The sequence below is a fragment of the Scyliorhinus torazame genome, chromosome X (assembly GCF_047496885.1).
Source record: "Scyliorhinus torazame isolate Kashiwa2021f chromosome X, sScyTor2.1, whole genome shotgun sequence".
Lineage (NCBI taxonomy): Eukaryota > Metazoa > Chordata > Chondrichthyes > Carcharhiniformes > Scyliorhinidae > Scyliorhinus > Scyliorhinus torazame.
This window is the reverse complement of record NC_092738.1, coordinates 35,418,709-35,436,237: the sequence shown is the minus strand read 5'-3', so window position 1 is coordinate 35,436,237 and position 17,529 is coordinate 35,418,709. Positions and strand designations below refer to the sequence as shown.

The window sequence follows — 17,529 nt, the reverse complement described above, 5'->3', positions numbered from 1 at the left end:
ACACTGCAGTCCCCATTTCCCTCGCTCAGAGACACAGACACAGATACCACTTACCCCCTCACACTGCAGTCCCCATTTCCCCCGCTCAGAGACACAGACACAGATACCACTTACCCCCTCACACTGCAGTCCCCATTTCCCCCGCTCAGAGACACAGATACCACTTACCCCCTCACACTGCAGTCCCCATTTCCCCCGCTCAGAGACACAGATACCACTTACCCCCTCACACTGCAGTCCCCATTTCCCCCGCTCAGAGACACAGATACCACTTACCCCCTCACACTGCAGTCCCCATTTCCCTCGCTCAGAGACACAGACACAGATACCACTTACCCCCTCACACTGCAGTCCCCATTTCCCCCGCTCAGAGACACAGATACCACTTACCCCCTCACACTGCAGTCCCCATTTCCCCCGCTCAGAGACACAGATACCACTTACCCCCTCACACTGCAGTCCCCATTTCCCCCGCTCAGAGACACAGACACAGATACCACTTACCCCCTCACACTGCAGTCCCCATTTCCCCCGCTCAGAGACACAGATACCACTTACCCCCTCACACTGCAGTCCCCATTTCCCCCGCTCAGAGACACAGATACCACTTACCCCCTCACACTGCAGTCCCCATTTCCCCCGCTCAGAGACACAGATACCATTTACCCCCTCACACTGCAGTCCCCATTTCCCCCGCTCAGAGACACAGACACAGATACCACTTACCCCCTCACACTGCAGTCCCCATTTCCCCCGCTCAGAGACACAGACACAGATACCACTTACCCCCTCACACTGCAGTCCCCATTTCCCCCGCTCAGAGACACAGACACAGATACCACTTACCCCCTCACACTGCAGTCCCCATTTCCCCCGCTCAGAGACACAGACACAGATACCACTTACCCCCTCACACTGCAGTCCCCATTTCCCCCGCTCAGAGACACAGACACAGATACCACTTACCCCCTCACACTGCAGTCCCCATTTCCCCCGCTCAGAGACACAGACACAGACACCACTTACCCCCTCACACTGCAGTCCCCATTTCCCCCGCTCAGAGACACAGACACAGATACCACTTACCCCCTCACACTGCAGTCCCCATTTCCCCCGCTCAGAGACACAGATACCACTTACCCCCTCACACTGCAGTCCCCATTTCCCCCGCTCAGAGACACAGACACAGATACCACTTACCCCCTCACACTGCAGTCCCCATTTCCCCCGCTCAGAGACACAGATACCACTTACCCCCTCACACTGCAGTCCCCGTTTCTCCCGCTCAGAGACACAGATACCACTTACCCCCTCAGTCTGCAGTCCCCATTTCCCCCGCTCAGAGACACAGATACCACTTACCCCCTCACACTGCAGTCCCCATTTCCCCCGCTCAGAGACACAGACACAGATACCACTTACCCCCTCACACTGCAGTCCCCATTTCTCCCGCTCAGAGACACAGACACAGATACCACTTACCCCCTCACACTGCAGTCCCCATTTCCCCCGCTCAGAGACACAGACACAGATACCACTTACCCCCTCACACTGCAGTCCCCATTTCCCCCGCTCAGAGACACAGACACCACTTACCCCCTCACACTGCAGTCCCCATTTCCCCCGCTCAGAGACACAGATACCACTTACCCCCTCACACTGCAGTCCCCGTTTCCCCCGCTCAGAGACACAGATACCACTTACCCCCTCACACTGCAGTCCCCATTTCCCCCGCTCAGAGACACAGACACAGATACCACTTACCCCCTCACACTGCAGTCCCCATTTCCCCCGCTCAGAGACACAGATACCACTTACCCCCTCACACTGCAGTCCCCATTTCCCCCGCTCAGAGACACAGATACCACTTACCCCCTCACACTGCAGTCCCCGTTTCTCCCACACAGAGACACAGTCACAGATACCACTTACCCCCTCACACTGCAGTCCCCGTTTCTCCCACACAGAGACACAGTCACAGATACCACTTACCCCCTCACACTGCAGTCCCCGTTTCTCCCACACAGAGACACAGTCACAGATACCACTTACCCCTCCCACTGCAGTCCCCATTTCTCCTGCAGATTAATTGGATCACTGTCTGTGCGGAGTCTGCACGTTCTCCCCGTGTCTGCGTGGGTTTCCTCCGGGTGCTCCGGTTTCCTCCCACAAGTCCTTAAAGATGTGCTGTTAGGTGGATTGGACATTCTGAATTCTCCCTCTGTGACCCGAACAGGCGCCGGAATGTGGCGACTAGGGGCTTTTCACAGTAACTTCATTGCAGTGTTAATGTAAGCCTACTTGTGACACTGAAGGTTATTATTATTGCCGATATTGTAAACTGTTCTCTCCCCTCTTTTCTGTCCTAAGCCCCTTCAGATCTATCGTGATTACCCTCTCCTCAAAAAAATACTTTGTTCCCTCCATCCTTGCAAGTCAGCTCCGCACCTTCAACCTCCTTTTTCTACCCCACCCCCACTGTTGCCTCTGGTGTCCCGACAGTTGTCCGGGCCATACACTCTGACATTCCCTCCTGAAATTTCTCCACCTCTCTTCCTTAAAGACACTCCTTTGAACCTATCACTTCTAACAAATCTTTTACTCTAACACCACATATGTCAAATTCTGCTTGAAGATGATCCTGGCATGTGCCAGGGCATGTTTTGGCACAGTAAAGCTGCTCGTTGTTGGTACATTCATATTTTATTAAAATATTAGAATACAGATAGAATACTCAGCATTCTAACTCCGGCCCCCCTGTGTTGCTCCATTTATCTCCTTGCTCTCGGTCTGGGGGGTGTCGACAAAAAAAGCAAGTTAAGTCTTGAGCAGCAGAAACAGGATTTCTCAGAGTTATCGGTTGGCATTTTGAGAGCTGATGGTGCAATTACCCAATGTGGAGAGTGTTTCACAAGACTGAATCTGGCCAACAAGAGACTGACGTTGCCTCACTCGTCAACAAGGACCGAATACTTTTTGTTTTGTTGCAAAATTCTTTTCCACATTTTAAAAACAGGAAAGGGCACTTGCGTACCCGCAGCAGATTACATGGATCACAATAAAAGCAGCAATCACATATTGCTCACAGTTGAACAGAAAATGGACACAGGCTTCAAGTAATGCTTTGAGAGGACTAAAGGATAACTCTGTTTCAAAGCCTGTGGCTACGTTGAAAGAGCTGATTATAGGACATAGCTGATTCCTCAAAAATGACCGACAAATACAGTGAACAGAATGAAGTCCAGATCGCAGGTAGCTTGAGGGGAGGGGATCAGATGCCTTGCAGAATGTCCAGGCCTGAATGTGTTAAGAGCTCTCCATTCCATAATGCAAAGGCTGGAACTAGCGGCATTTTGAACTCCGCTGTTATTGTGCTAACAACAGCAGCTTTCTCGACGTCTATTAAACTGAGCTTCCTGCCTTCACAGTCCAGGAGAAAGCCCACTCGATCAGGCTTCCCAAAGAAGTCAACTGGAACCATCTCATTGGACGCCATGGAGTACCACTTCCTCTGGAGATGAGCATAAACCCAGGAGCAGTCATTGGCACCAATACATTCTTCTCGGGACATGTTTGCCTCTGCCACCCCAATGCGAAACTCATATGACCGTTTCACTGTGACCTCCCAGTAATGTCTCCCAGTTGAGAGAGTCACGTCAGCAAAGACCACAGCCCACTCTCTGAAGCGCTCAGGATTTTTGGGCACTTTACTTGGGTCAATACCGATCACCCGGTAAATGACTCCCGTCTCTTTTTTGAAAAGGTCCAAGCAACTGTGGGCTGTCTTCTCGTCCAGTTTGAAATTTAAATCTATAAATGGAAAAAGAAAACAATGCGACACACTGCTCAACAAAGTGTATTGCTCCAGAGAAATTTCCAGTTCATCAGTGGCAAGCAATTCATTTTAAATTCAAAGACCGGTCAACAACTTTCTTATCGGCTTAATTATAAACTGCTGAGGCTCAGCGAGGGCGGGGGTGATGAGAATGCAAGTGGGGGGGGGGAAGAGAGATCAGGAGGAACGGGGTTCAGGAGGGGGAAATCGAGAGACTTATCATGATCATAGAATTTACTGTGCAGATGGATGTAATTTGGCCCATCAAGTCTGCACCGACTCTTGAAAGAGCACATACCCTGCTTCCGGATGCGGCTATGCTGAGCTAAGTCGCACGTTCGGCAGCTCCCGCCAGAAACGGACTTTTGGGCTCTTTTGAGGGGCCCGTTCGACGGCTCCCAGTGTGGGAAGGTGACAGTACGATTTCCCCGGCACTGTATGGATTGGACCAGGAGTGGAGCGGTGAAAAAAGTAATTCTGGTGCAGCGAAAAGTGCAAGGGAGGAAAGCCAAGATGGCGGCGGGTGGAGACCAGGCAGCGTGGGCGCAGTGGTCGCAAGAGCAGCAGGAGTTTCTCGAGCGCTGCTTCACGGAATTGAAAGCAGAGCTGCTGGAGCCATTGAAGGCTTCGATCGACAAGCTGGTCGAGACCCAGAAGGCCCAAGGGGCGGCGATCCGGGAGGTGCGGCAGAAGGCCTCGGAGAATGAGGACGAGATATTGGGCCTGGCGGTGAAGGTGGAGGCGCACGAGGCGCTGCATAAGAAATGGCAGGAGAAGTTCGAGGACATGGAGAATCGGCCGAGGAGGAATAACCTGCGGATTCCGGGTCTCCCAGAGGGAGTGGAGGGGTCGGATGCTGGAGCATATGTGGTCACGGTGCTGAACACGTTGATGGGCGCGGGTGCCTTCCCGAGGCCCCTGGAGCTGGATGGGGCCCACCGAGTCCTGGCGAGGAGGCCCAAGTCTAACGAGCAGCCGCGGGCGGTATTGGTGCGGTTCCGCCGCTTGGTGGACAGGGGGTGTGTCCTAAGATGGGCAAAAAAGGAACAGAGCAGCAGGTGGGAGAATGCAGAGGTCCGGATATACCAGGGCTGGAGCGCGGAGGTCGCCAAGAAGAGGGCCGGGTACAATTGGGCTAAGGCGGTTCTGCATCGCAAGGGGGTGAAATTCGGGATGCTGCAGCCGGCGCGACTGTGGGTCACGTTTAAGGACCGGCACCATTACTTTGAGACGCCGGACGAGGCGTGGACCTTTATTCAGGCCGAAAAGTTGGACACGGACTGAGGGTCGGTTGTGAGGGGAGGTCGCGGGGGGCTACTGTGGTTACTGTGCTTTGGGGGATGTTCTGTTCTGTATTGTTTGCTTGGGTGCTGGGTGGGGAAGGGTGAAATGGTTCGAAGTGGGGGGGCGTCGGTGGTTGGAAGGACGGGGCCCCGTTGGGGGGAGGGGAGCTGGGATTAGGCCGCAAAAGAGAGCTGCGCTAGAGAGGGCGGGGCTGGTCTGATGGAAAGCGTGGGCTTTTTCCCGCGCTAGGGAAGGAAGGGGGAAGGGCGGTGTTGGAGAGGAGCGCCCGCTGATGGACGGCGATGGCGGTCTGCCGCTGGGGGGGGAATGGAGAGTGCGGGCGGCGTGGGCACGTGGCTGATAACTTGGAATGTGAGAGGCCTGAACGGGCCGGTCAAGAGGGCCCGTGTGTTCGTGCACCTGAAGGGACTGAAGGCAGATGTGGTTATGCTCCAGGAGACGCATTTGAGGGTGGCAGATCAGGTTAGGGGTGGGGAGGGCAGGTTTTCCACTCGGGGTTGGACGCAAAGAATCGAGGGGTGTTGATTTTGGTGGGGAAGGTGTCGTTTGAGGCGCTGAACATCGTGGCAGACAATGGAGGTAGGTATGTGATGGTGAGCGGGCAGATCCGGGGGTGCATTGAAAGCTATCTAGAGGCTAATGATAATGGGGAGGTGCAGGTGGGGGTGGTCTGGGAGGTGCTGAAGGCGGTGATTAGGGGAGAGCTAATCTCCACTAGGGTCCACAAGGAGAAGGAGAGGAGAGAGAGGGAGAGATTGGTGGGGGAGATTTTAAGGGTGGATAGGAGGTGTGCAGAGGTCCCCGAGGAGGGACTACTCAAGGAGCGACGAAGCCTCCAGGCCGAGTTCGACCTGTTGACCACCAAGAAGGCAGAGGTGCAGTGGAGGAAAGCGCAAGGGGCGGTGTATGAGTACGGGGAGAAGGCTAGCCGGATGTTGGCACACCAGCTTCGGAAGCGGGAGGCGGCGAGGGAGATTGGGGGAGTTAGGGATAAAGGGGGAACACGGTGCGGAGTGCGGTGGGAATTAATGGGGTATTTAGAGACTTTTATGAGGGGCTGTATAGGTCTGAGCCCCCGACGGAGGAGGGGGGGGGATGCGTCGATTTTTGGATCGACTGAGGTTCCCGAGGGTGGAGGATGAGCAGGTGGCTGGGCTTGGGGCACCGGTAGGGCTGGAGGAGCTAACTAAGGGGCGGAGGAGTATGCAGGCGGGGAAGGCATCAGGGCTAGATGGGTTCCCGGTGGAATTTTACCGGAAGTACATGGACCTGCTGGGCCCTCTATTAGTGAGGACTTTCAATGAGGAGAGGGGGGAGGGGGGGATGGGGGGGCCCTACCCCCGACGATGTCCAGGGCGCTGATCTCGCTGATCTTGAAGCGGGACAAGGACCCATTACAGTGTGGGTCGTATAGGCCAATCTCTCTCCTCATCGTGGACGCGAAGCTGTTAGCGAAGGTGTTGGCTACCAGAATTGAGGACAGTGTCCCGGGGGTGATTCACGAGGACCAGACGGGTTTTGTTAAGGGAAGGCAGCTGAATACCAATGTGCGGAGGCTCCTTAACGTAATCATGATGCCTGCAGTGGAGGGGGAATTGGAGATAGTGGCGGCGATGGACGCGGAGAAGGCCTTCGATAGGATGGAGTGGGGGTACCTCTGGGAAGTGTTGAGGAGGTTTGGGTTCGGGGAGGCGTTCATTAGTTGGGTTAGGCTACTTAACAAAGCCCCGGTGGCGAGTGTGGCCACGAATCGGAGGAGGTCAGAATACTTTTGGTTGTACCGGGGGACGAGGCAGGGGTGCCCCTATCCCCCTTGCTATTTGCATTGGCAATTGAGCCTTTGGCTGTGGCTCTAAGGGAGTCCAGGAACTGGAGGGGGCTGGTCCGGGGGGGGGGGGGGGGGGGGGGGGGGGGGGAGGAACACCGGGTATCGTTGTATGCCGATGACCTGTTACTGTATGTGGCGGGCCCAGTGGGGGGGGATGCCGGTGGTGATGCGGATCCTCAGGGAGTTTGAGGACTTTTCTGGGTATAAGCTCAACGTGGGGAAGAGTGGGCTCTTCATGGTACACCCAGGGGACCAGGGAAGGGGGATAGACGAGCTTCCATTGAAGAGGGCGGAAAGGAATTTTCGGTACCTGGGGATCCAGCTGGCCAGGAGCTGGGGGGCCCTACACAAGCTCAACTTGACGAGGCTGGTGGGGCAGATGGAGGAGGAGTTTAAAAGGTGGGATATGCTGCCACTCTCCTTGGAGGGTAGGGTACAGTCGGTGAAAATGACGGTGCTCCCGAGGTTCCTTTTTATATTCCAGTGCCTCCCCATCCTGATCCCCAAGGCCTTTTTAAAGCGGGTCAGTAGGATCACCATGGGATTCGTGTGGGCGAAAAGACCCCGAGGGTGAGAAGGGTGTTTCTGGAGCGGAGTAGGGACAGAGGAGGGTTAGCGTTGCCTAATCTGTGTGGGTATTACTGGGCTGCCAATGTGGCGATGATATGCAAGTGGGCAATGGAGGGGGAGGGGGCGGCGTGGAAGAGGCTGGAGATGGCGTCCTGTGTGGGCACGAGTCTGGGAGCGCTGGTGACAGCACCGCTGCCGCTCCCGCCAACTAAGTACACCACGAGTCCGGTGGCGGCGGCGACTTTGAAAATTTGGGGGCAGTGGAGGCGCCACAGGGGTGAGGTAGAGGCTTCGGTTTGGTCCCCGATCCGGGAGAACCATTGGTTCGTCCCGGGGAGAATGGATGGGGGGTTCCTGAGCTGGCACAGGGCAGGAATTAGAAGGATGGGGGACCTGTTTTTAGATGGGACGTTTGCGAGCCTTGGGGCGCTGGAGGAAAAATTTGGGCTTCCTCCCGGAAATGCGGGGGGGGGGGGGGGGGGGGGGGGGCAGGGTCTCGGCGATCTACCAGTAGATGCAGGAGGAGGAGGAGACCTCGGTGGAGGAGCTAAAGGGTAAATGGGAGGAGGAGATAGACGAGGGTACGTGGGCGGACGCCCTGGGTAGGGTTAATTCTTCCTCCTCTTGCGCCAGGTTTCGCCTGATACAATTTAAGGTTCTTCACAGAGCGCATATGACAGGGGCGAGGCTGAGCAAGTTCTTTGGGGTGGAAGACAGGTGTGGGAGGTGCTGGGGGAGCCCAGCAAATCACACCCACATGTTCTGGGCGTGCCCGGCGCTGGATGGGTTCTGGAGGGGTATTGCGAGGACGGTGTCTAAGGTGGTGAACACCCGGGTTAAGCCGAGCTGGGGGTTAGCACTATTTGGGGTATCGGCGAGCCAGGCGTGCAGGAGGTGAAAGAGGCCGGTATTCTGGCCTTTGCGTCCCTGGTAGCCCGGCGGAGGATTCTGCTACAGTGGAAGGATGCGAGGCCCCCGAGCGTGGAAGCCTGGATCAGCGATATGATGGGGTTTATTAAATTGGAGAGGGTCTGTGCAAGGGTTCTTCAGGCGGTGGCAACTGTTCCTAGACTTTCTAGTGGAGCGTTAGGAGGTGGGTTTATTATTGCTTATTGGGGGGGGGGGGGGGGGTTTGTATATTGGGGGAATTTGTGATGTAGTTGTAAGATGTTTATTTATGTGTTCTTTGTTTGTCTTTTTTCTGTAAGGGGGGGGGGGGTGTTGAAAATATGTAAAAATTTGAATAAAAATATTTCTGAAAAAAATAGAGCACATACCCAGCAACCCCACCTAATCTTTTGGACACTAAGGGGCAATTTATCATGGCCAATCCACCTAATTTATGGACTGTGGGAGGAAACCGGAGCACCCGGAGGAAACCCACGCAGACACGGGGAGAAAGTGCAAACTCCACACAGACACCCGAGGCCGGAATTGAACCCAGGACCCTGGAGCTGTGAGGCAGCAGTGCCACTTGGTGTTGGAAGGTTAGGTCTCAAGTTTGGGGGGGGGGGGGGAGGAGTTGATGTGGGGAAAGAGAGTGGGAACTCGGGGCATATTAGTTTGGTGGATGGGAGAGAGAGGAGTCAAAGGACTGAGTGAGGAGGGAAGAGGAGAATAATAATAATAATCTTTATTAGTGTCACAAGTAGGCTTACATTAACATTGCAATGAAGTTACTGTGAAAATCCCCTCGTCGCCACATTCCGGCGCCTGTTCGGGTCACAGAGGGAGAATTCAGAATGTCCAATTCACCAAATAGCACGTCTTTCGGGACTTCTGGGAGGAAACCGGAGCATGGGCTGAGCATGGGGCCAGGAGATACTGCAGCAGCAATGTGGTGAATGGGGATGGCCAGTGAAGAGTGAAACCAGGGGACTTTATCGTGGGTAAATAGTGATACATTGTATACATTAGTGGGAGACGTGAAAGAGACCGAAGATTCTGACTGGATAAAACAAGAAGGTTCTTGAAATATTGGATTGGTTTATTGCCATGTATACTGAGGTACAGGGAAAAGTATTTTTTGTGAGCAGCTCAAACTGATTATTTAGTACATGAAAAGAAAAGATGCTTCATGTGGTGATTGAAGTGTAGGAAAAAAGGATAAATATGACATGATCTAGTGGAATAGGATTCAATAATAAGTGGGGCTGAATGGTCTCCGCCAGTGTTGTAATTTTAATACTTTTTGAATGAGAGTCCAAGGAGTGGGTTAGAAATATTGATGCATGTGTCCTCTCAGAAATCATCCAAATACCAGGCTCGCTATCCTGTGTTACCCAAATAGATTGGTACCCTCTAGGCCCAGCTCTAACATTTTTAGCGGTTTCCAGAACAGAGTTTTGATAGAATGACCTTATAGCTCCTGTCCCTTTGCACATTTCCGATAGGTAGTTGATATGTTTACTATATCCCTCAAAGTTGCCACCCAGGTTGATAGGGTTGTTAAGAAGGCGTATGGTGTGTTTGCTTTCATTAACAGGGGGATTGAGTTTAAGAGCCGCGACGTTTTGCTGCAGATTTATAAAACCCTGGTTAGACCACACTTGGAATATTGTGTCCAGTTCTGGTTGCCTCATTTTTGGGAGGATGTGGATGCTTTGAAGAGGGTACAGAGGAGATTTACCAGGATGCTGCCTGGACTGGAGGGCATGTCTTATGAAGAAAGGTTGAGGGAGCTAGGGCTTTTCTCACTGGAGCGAAGAAGGAAGAGAGGTGACTTGATAGAGGTGTACAAGGTGATGAGGTGATGGTGCAGTGCAACAAACTCACTCACTTTCATCGACAGAGGAATACGCTAATAGGCTCTCTGCTACTGTTTCACCTGAGGAAGGAGCAGCACTCTGAAAGCTAGTGATATCGAAATAAAAGACTTTAACCTGGTGTTGTAAGACTTCTTACTGTGCTCAACCCAGTCCAACGCCGGCATCTCCACATCAAGGTGATGAGAGGCATGGATAGAGTGGATAGCCAGAGACTTTTCCCCAGGGTGGAAATGGCTGTCACGAGGGGGACATAATTTTAAGGTGATTGGAGGAAGGTATAGGGGAGATGTCAGAGGTTCTTTACAGAGAGTGGTGGGTGTGTGGAATGCACTGCCAGCAGAGGTGGTGGAGTCAGAGTCATTAGGGACATTTAAGCGACTCTTGGACAGGCACATGGACAGCAGTAAATTGAAGGGGTGTAGGTTAGGTTGATCTTAGATTAGGATAAATGATCGGCACAACATTGTGGGCCGAAGGGCCTGTACTGTGCTTTACCGTTCTATGTTCTATATTTGAATTGGCAGCCGCTTTCAAGAATTTCCTTACAAACCTTAATGGGCTCCATCCTGCACTCATCTTTAAAATGGTGCAGTGTAACAAACTCACTCACTTTCGGCGACAGAGGAATACGCTAATAGGCTCTCTGCTACTGTTTCCCACAAGTCTACTTTCATTGGTCAATATCCAAATTGGGACTCCTGCAGCTCCAATCACTGTAAGATTAGCTTTATTGGCAACCCTGTAAACAAGGCCGTGCACCGTGCAAGTAAAGTATCTCAAAAATTTGAACAGGTCAAGTTAGCCCTTTCATGCTGCTACTATGCAGCAGCAACACGAGCGGAGTTTTCCACCAGCAGGATGCTGCCGTCAAATCAAAAAGACATTCTGTATATTACACAAATGCGTCATATGGTATATGAATTTTAATACCAGTGCGATGCCAGGTTTGTAAACCATACATCCCAATGATTGGTAGATTGTATCACACAGTATCGTTCAGTCGATTGGCCATGCTAAATTGCACCGTAGGTGTTCAAAGGTGGATTGGGGTTATGGGGATAGGGCAGGGGAGTGGGCCTGGGCCGGGGATTAGGCCTGGAGTGCTCTTTCGAAAGTTGGTGCAGACTTGATGGGCCTCCTTCTACATTGTAGGGATGATAAAGTTCTTTGTTTGGAACAAGCAGAGGACGGACTGTATTCCACCAACTTGTGCTGGCAAAACTCAGAACATAATGTCTACCATTTGATGTGGTTCCGTGATCGGGCAGCACTAGTTGAACAATCCCAAGTGTTTTTTTTTTTGTTCTTTCGTGGAATGTGGGCATCACTGGCTTAGATCAATACTTATCGCTCACCCTACTTGCCCTTACGTGGTGAGCCATGTTCTTGAACTGCTGTAATCCATGTGGTGTAGGTACCCACACCGTGCTGTTTGGTAGGGTGTTCCAGGATTTTGACAGTGAAGGAACAGCCGATATATTTTCAAGTTAGGAGGGGGAGTGATTTGGAGGGGAACTGCCAGCTGGTGGGGTTCCTATGTATCTGTTGCCCTTGTCCATCTAGGTGACAGAGGTCACAGGTTTGGAAAGTGCGCTAAGAGTTACACTGACTATCAATTATGATTATCAGTTGTCTCGCAGTGCAGCTCACTTACTTTTGCTAGAACATGCATATATTCTTAGGAACATATTCTCTCCAGGAAAAAGGAACATGTCTAAGCACGGTAGCACAGTTGCTTCACAGCTCCAGGTTCGATTCCCCGCTGGGTCACTGTCTGTGCGGTGTCTGCATGTTCTCCCCTTGTCTGGGTTTCCTCTGGGTGCTCTGGTTTCCTCCCACAGTCCAAAGGTGTGCAGGTTAGGTGGATTGGCCATAATAAATTGCCATTAGTGTCCAAAAAAGGTTGGGTAGGGTTGCTGGGTTATGGGGATAGGGTTGGATTAGATTGGATTTGTTTATTGTCACGTGTACCGAGGTACAGTGGAAAGTATTTTTCTGCGAGCAGCTCAACAGATCATTAAGTACATGAGAAGAAAAGGGAATAAAAGAAAATACATAATAGGGCAACACAACATATACAATGTAACTACATAAGCTCTGGCATCGGATGAAGCAGACAGGGTGTAGTGTTAATGAAATCAGTCCATAAGAGGGTCATTTAGGAGTCTGGTGACAGCGGGGAAGAAGCTGTTTTTGCTCTTTCCTAAGGGCCGGTGCAGATTCAATGGGCCAAATGGCCTCCTTCTGCGCTGTAAATTCTATGAAGGAATGCACCTTGTTTGAAATAAACAAATAAGTGGGGAACAATCGCTCCCTGGTGCATTCTGCATGGCAATGCCTCAACAAATCTGAGCCGACTTGTCAAACAATTAGTGCCCCCGCTCTTTTCTCAATTAGAAACAGAAAATGCTGGATGAACTCAGCAGGTCTGGCAGCACTTGGGGAGCGAGAAAGAGTGTCTTTGAAGTTTGGTATTCTTGCCAAAGAAAAGAGCTAACGTTTTGAGTCCAGATCACCCTTTGACAAAGCTTTTTTCTCTCCCTACAGACGCTGCCAGACCTGCTGAGATTTTCCAGCATTTTCGAGTCCAACATCTGCAGTAATTTGTTTAGTTCCATGTCGCTGCGGGGCATGTGCAGAGCTACTTCCACTGCTTAGCTCCAGGGGGAGAATGTGTTGGGAAATTCTTCCAACCAGCTACTAGGCCAATCCCATTCAGCACTAACCCCATTCACATAGTGACCTCTGTAACCCCCATCTCCACCCCCACTAACCCGACCACAAATCCTGAGCAACTTGGATTCATCACATTCCGCATCAAACTTCAAAGGCCAATTAATACCCACAGCGTCTGGGGAGCTCCATGGCACCCGACTGCCTCCTGGCCAGTAGCAACCCTCCAGCCCCTCGGAACAGCCTCCCGACCGCCGCCATCTTCATTCCGGGGAGCGTCGGCGCGTCACCCTGCGGCGGGAGCGTCGGCGCGTCACCCTGCGGCGGGAGCGTAATTCCGTCACCCTGCGGCGGGAGCGTGATTCCGTCACCCTGCGGCGGGAGCGTCGGCACGTCACCCTGCGGCGGGAGCGTCGGCGCGTCACCCTGCGGCGGGAGCGTCGGCGCGTCACCCTGCGGCGGGAGCGTGATTCCGTCACCCTGCGGCGGGAGCGTGATTCCGTCACCCTGCGGCGGGAGCGTGATTCCGTCACCCTGCGGCGGGAGCGTGATTCCGTCACCCATGCCAATGAGGCGGGAATGGTCGGCCGCTGTTCACTCGCTGGACTCCAGCTGAGGTAAACGGCAGCATTTGCCCCGCGGATTTGCTTCAGTTTTAGTAGGAAGTTTTAAAACATCCAAATTCTATTTGCAGGAACGGAACATTTAACTTCCAATGAGGTGGCCCTGATAAACACGCCGTTAACTTCAATGTTCCTTTCTAAAAAATCTTTTTATTCGCAATATTTTCACCATACAAAGAAAAAAAACAGAAACAACAACAAAACGACCCCACCAATATGCAACCTAAAACATTGATTCACAAATTAAAAAGCAAACAATAAACCAAACCTGGTAACCAACGGTAACCAGCTCCCGAAAATGCAAGATAAACAATGCCCATGAATTGTGGAATCCTTCCATCCTTTACCCCACTTAATTCAAACTTCACCTTCTCGAGCGTCAGCAACTGCAGCAGATGCCCCGCCACGCCATGGTACCGGGTGGGGAGGCTGACCTTCACCCCAACAGGACCCGCCTTTGGGCGGTCAATCCGCTCCATGAACACCCAATCCCCCAGAGTCCTCCCATAGATTGCCGATACTACCCCCCCACCCCGCCGCCAACAGTACCACCTCCAACAGCAAGGGGGCCGGCGCTATCGGGAAGTCCTTCCTTGCAAAATCTCGGACTTGTAGGTACTGAAACCCTCCTGCGCCAACCCGGACTTCCCTCCTCCAACCTCGCAAATCGCCACCCAGGAACAGATCCTTCACTGTGCTTATCTCCCACCTCCGAAACCTCGCATCCCACCTCCCCAGCTCGAACCTATGATTCTCCCTAATTGGCATCCCTCCGACCCCACTCCCAGCTTAAAGTGCTGTCTAAACTGCCTCCAGATCTTCAAAGTTGCCACCACCACCAGGCTCACTGAATACTTGCTCGGGGCCATCCTTTCCATCCATTGGTGACGTGATCACATTTAACAACCATCGAACATTCGAGAACAGCTTCCTTCCCTTAACGAACCCTGCCTGATCCTCTCCTATCACCTTCGGGACGCACTCCTCCAACCTTGCCACCAGCACCTTTGCCAGTATCTTGGCGTCCACATTTAATAGTGATGTGGGCCTATACGAACCACTTTCCACCGGGTCTTTGTCCTTTTTTAACAACAGGGAAATCGAAGGATGTCCCAACGTCTGAGGCAAAACCCCCTTACAAAGAACAAAGAAATGTACAGGACAGGAACAGGCCCTTCGGCCCTCCAAGCCCGTGCCGACCATGCTGCCCGACTAAACTACAATCTTCTACACTTCCTGGGTCCGTATCCTTCTATTCCCATCCTATTCATGTATTTGTCAAGATGCTCCTTAAATGTCACTATCGTCCCTGCTTCCACCACCTCCTCCGGCAGCGAGTTCCAGGCACCCACTACCCTCTGCGTAAAAAACTTGCCTCGTACATCTACTCTAAACCTTGCCCCTCTCACCTTAAACCTATGCCCCCTAGTAATTGACCCCTCTACCCCGGGGAAAAGCCTCTGACTATCCACTCTGTCTATGCCTCTCATAATTTTGTAGACCTCTATCAGGTCGCCCCTCAACCTCCTTCGTTCCAGTGAGAACAAACCGAGTTTATTCAACCGCTCCTCATAGCTAATGCCCTCCATACCAGGCAACATTCTGGTAAATCTCTTCACCCTCTGTAAAGCCTCCACATCCTTCTGGTAGTGTGGCGACCAGAATTGAACACTATACTCCAAGTGTGGCCTAACTAAGGTTCTATACAGCTGCAACATGACTTGCCAATTCTTATACTCAATGCCCCGGCCAATGAAGGCAAGCATGCCGTATGCCTTCTTGACTACCTTCTCCCCCTTTCAGTGACCTGTGGACCTGTACTCCTAGATCTCTTTGACTTTCAATACTCTTGAGGGTTCTACCATTCACTGTATATTCCCTACCTGCATTAGACCTTCCAAAATGCATTACCTCACATTTGTCCGGATTAAACTCCATCTGCCATCTCTCCGCCCAAATCTCCAAACAAGTCTGTGGAACACCACTGGTCACAGCCCTCCAATTAGAAAAGCATCCTTCCATTGCTACTCTCTGCCTTCTATGGCCTAGCCAGTTCTGTATCCACCTTGCCAGCTCACCCCTGATCCCGTGTGACTTCACCTTTTGTACTAGTCTACCATGAGGGACCTTGTCAAAGGCCTTACTGAAGTCCATATAGACAACATCCACTGCCCTACCTGCATCAATCATCTTAGTGTCCTCCTCGAAAAACTCTATCAAGTTAGTGAGTCACAACCTCCCCTTCACAAAACCATGCTGCCTCTCACGAATACGTCCATTTGCTTCCAAATGGGAGTAGATCCTGTCTCGAAGAATTCTCTCCAGTAATTTCCCTACCACTGAAGTAAGGCTCACCGGCCTGTAGTTCCCTGGATTATCCTTGCTACCCTTCTTAAACAGAGGAACAACATTGGCTATTCTCCAGTCCTCCGGGACATCCCCTGAAGACAGTGAGGATCCAAAGATTTCTGTCAAGGCCTCAGCAATTTCCTCTCCAGCCTCCTTCAGTATTCTGGGGTAGATCCCATCAGGCCCTGGGGACTTATCTACCTTAATATTTTTTAAGACACCCAACACCTCGTCTTTTTGGATCTCAATGTGACCCAGGCTATCTACACACCCTTCTCCAGACTCAACATCTACCAATTTCTTCTCTTTGGTGAATACTGATGCAAAGTATTCATTTAGTACCTCGCCCATTTCCTCTGGCTCCACACATAGATTCCCTTGCCTATCCTTCAGTGGGCCAACCCTTTCCCTGGCTACCCTCTTGCTTTTTATGTACGTGTAAAAAGCCTTGGGAGTTCCCTTAACCCTATTTGCCAATGACTTTTCGTGACCCCTTCTAGCCCTCCTGACTCCTTGCTTAAGTTCCTTCCTACTTTCCTTATATTCCACGCAGGCTTCGTCTGTTCCCAGCCTTTTAGCCCTGACAAATGCCTCCTTTTTCTTTTTGACGAGGCCTACAATATCTCTCGTTATCCAAGGTTCCCGAAAATTGCCGTATTTATCCTTCTTCCTCACAGGAACATGCCGGTCCTGAATTCCTTTCAACTGACACTTGAAAGCCTCCCACATGTCAGATGGTGATTTGCCCTCAAACATCCGCCCCCAATCTATGTTCTTCAGTTCCCGCCTAATATTGTTATAATTAGCCTTCCCCCAATTTAGCACATTCATCCTAGGACCACTCTTATCCTTGTCCACCAGTACTTTAAAACTTACTGAATTGTGGTCACTGTTACCGAAATGCTCCCCTACTGAAACATCTACCACCTGGCCGAGCTCATTCCCCAATACCAGGTCCAGTACCGCCCCTTCCCTAGTTGGACTGTCTACATATTGTATTAAGAAGCCCTCCTGGATGCTCCTTACAAACTCCGCCCCGTCTAAGCCCCTGGCACTAAGTGAGTCCCAGTCAATATTGGGGAAGTTGAAGTCTCCCATCACCACAACCCTGTTGTTTTTACTCTTTTCCAAAATCTGTCTACCTATCTGCTCCTCTATCTCCTGCTGGCTGTTGGGAGGCCTGTAGTAAACCCCCAACATTGTGACTGCACCCTTCTTATTCCTGATCTCTACCCATATAGCCTCACTGCCCTCTGAGGTGTCCTCCCGCAGTACAGCTGTGATATTCTCCCGAACCAGTAGCGCAACTCCGCCTCCCCTTTTACATCCCCCTCTATCCCACCTGAAACATCTAAATCCTGGAACGTTTACCTGCCAATCCTGCCCTTCCCTCAACCAGGTCTCTGTAATGGCAACAACATCATAGTTCCAAGTACTAATCCAAGCTCCAAGTTCATCTGCCTTACCCGTAATACTTCTTGCATTAAAACATATGCACTTCAGGCCACCAGACCCGCTGTGTTCAGCAACTTCTCCCTGTCTGCTCTGCCTCAGAGCCCCACTGTCCCTATTCCCTAG

The 17,529-nt window shown here is 51.8% G+C and overlaps 1 protein-coding gene across 1 annotated transcript; it reads right to left on the bottom strand.

Moving 5' to 3' along the window:
• Positions 1 to 2,684: 2,684 nt before the first annotated feature.
• On the bottom strand, positions 2,685 to 13,284 carry spryd4 (SPRY domain containing 4). Its single transcript, XM_072494056.1, has 2 exons — positions 13,153 to 13,284; positions 2,685 to 3,810 (listed from the first exon to the last, which is right to left on the bottom strand). Exons 1-2 carry the CDS (start codon positions 13,244 to 13,246, stop codon positions 3,272 to 3,274), a joined length of 633 nt encoding a protein of 210 aa, XP_072350157.1. The 5' UTR covers positions 13,247 to 13,284; the 3' UTR covers positions 2,685 to 3,271.
• Positions 13,285 to 17,529: the final 4,245 nt, after the last annotated feature.

What these genes read in the sequence shown, in the direction of transcription:
- spryd4 (XM_072494056.1), bottom strand. Translation starts at nt 13,246, where the DNA reads ATGAAGATGGCGGCGGTCGGGAGGCTGTTCCGAGGGGCTGGAGGGTTG. An exon ending in CATGGAGCTCCCCAGACGCT is followed by an intron (nt 3,811 to 13,152) that starts GTGGGTATTAAT and finishes TTCCATTTATAG; the next exon opens with ATTTAAATTTCAAACTGGAC.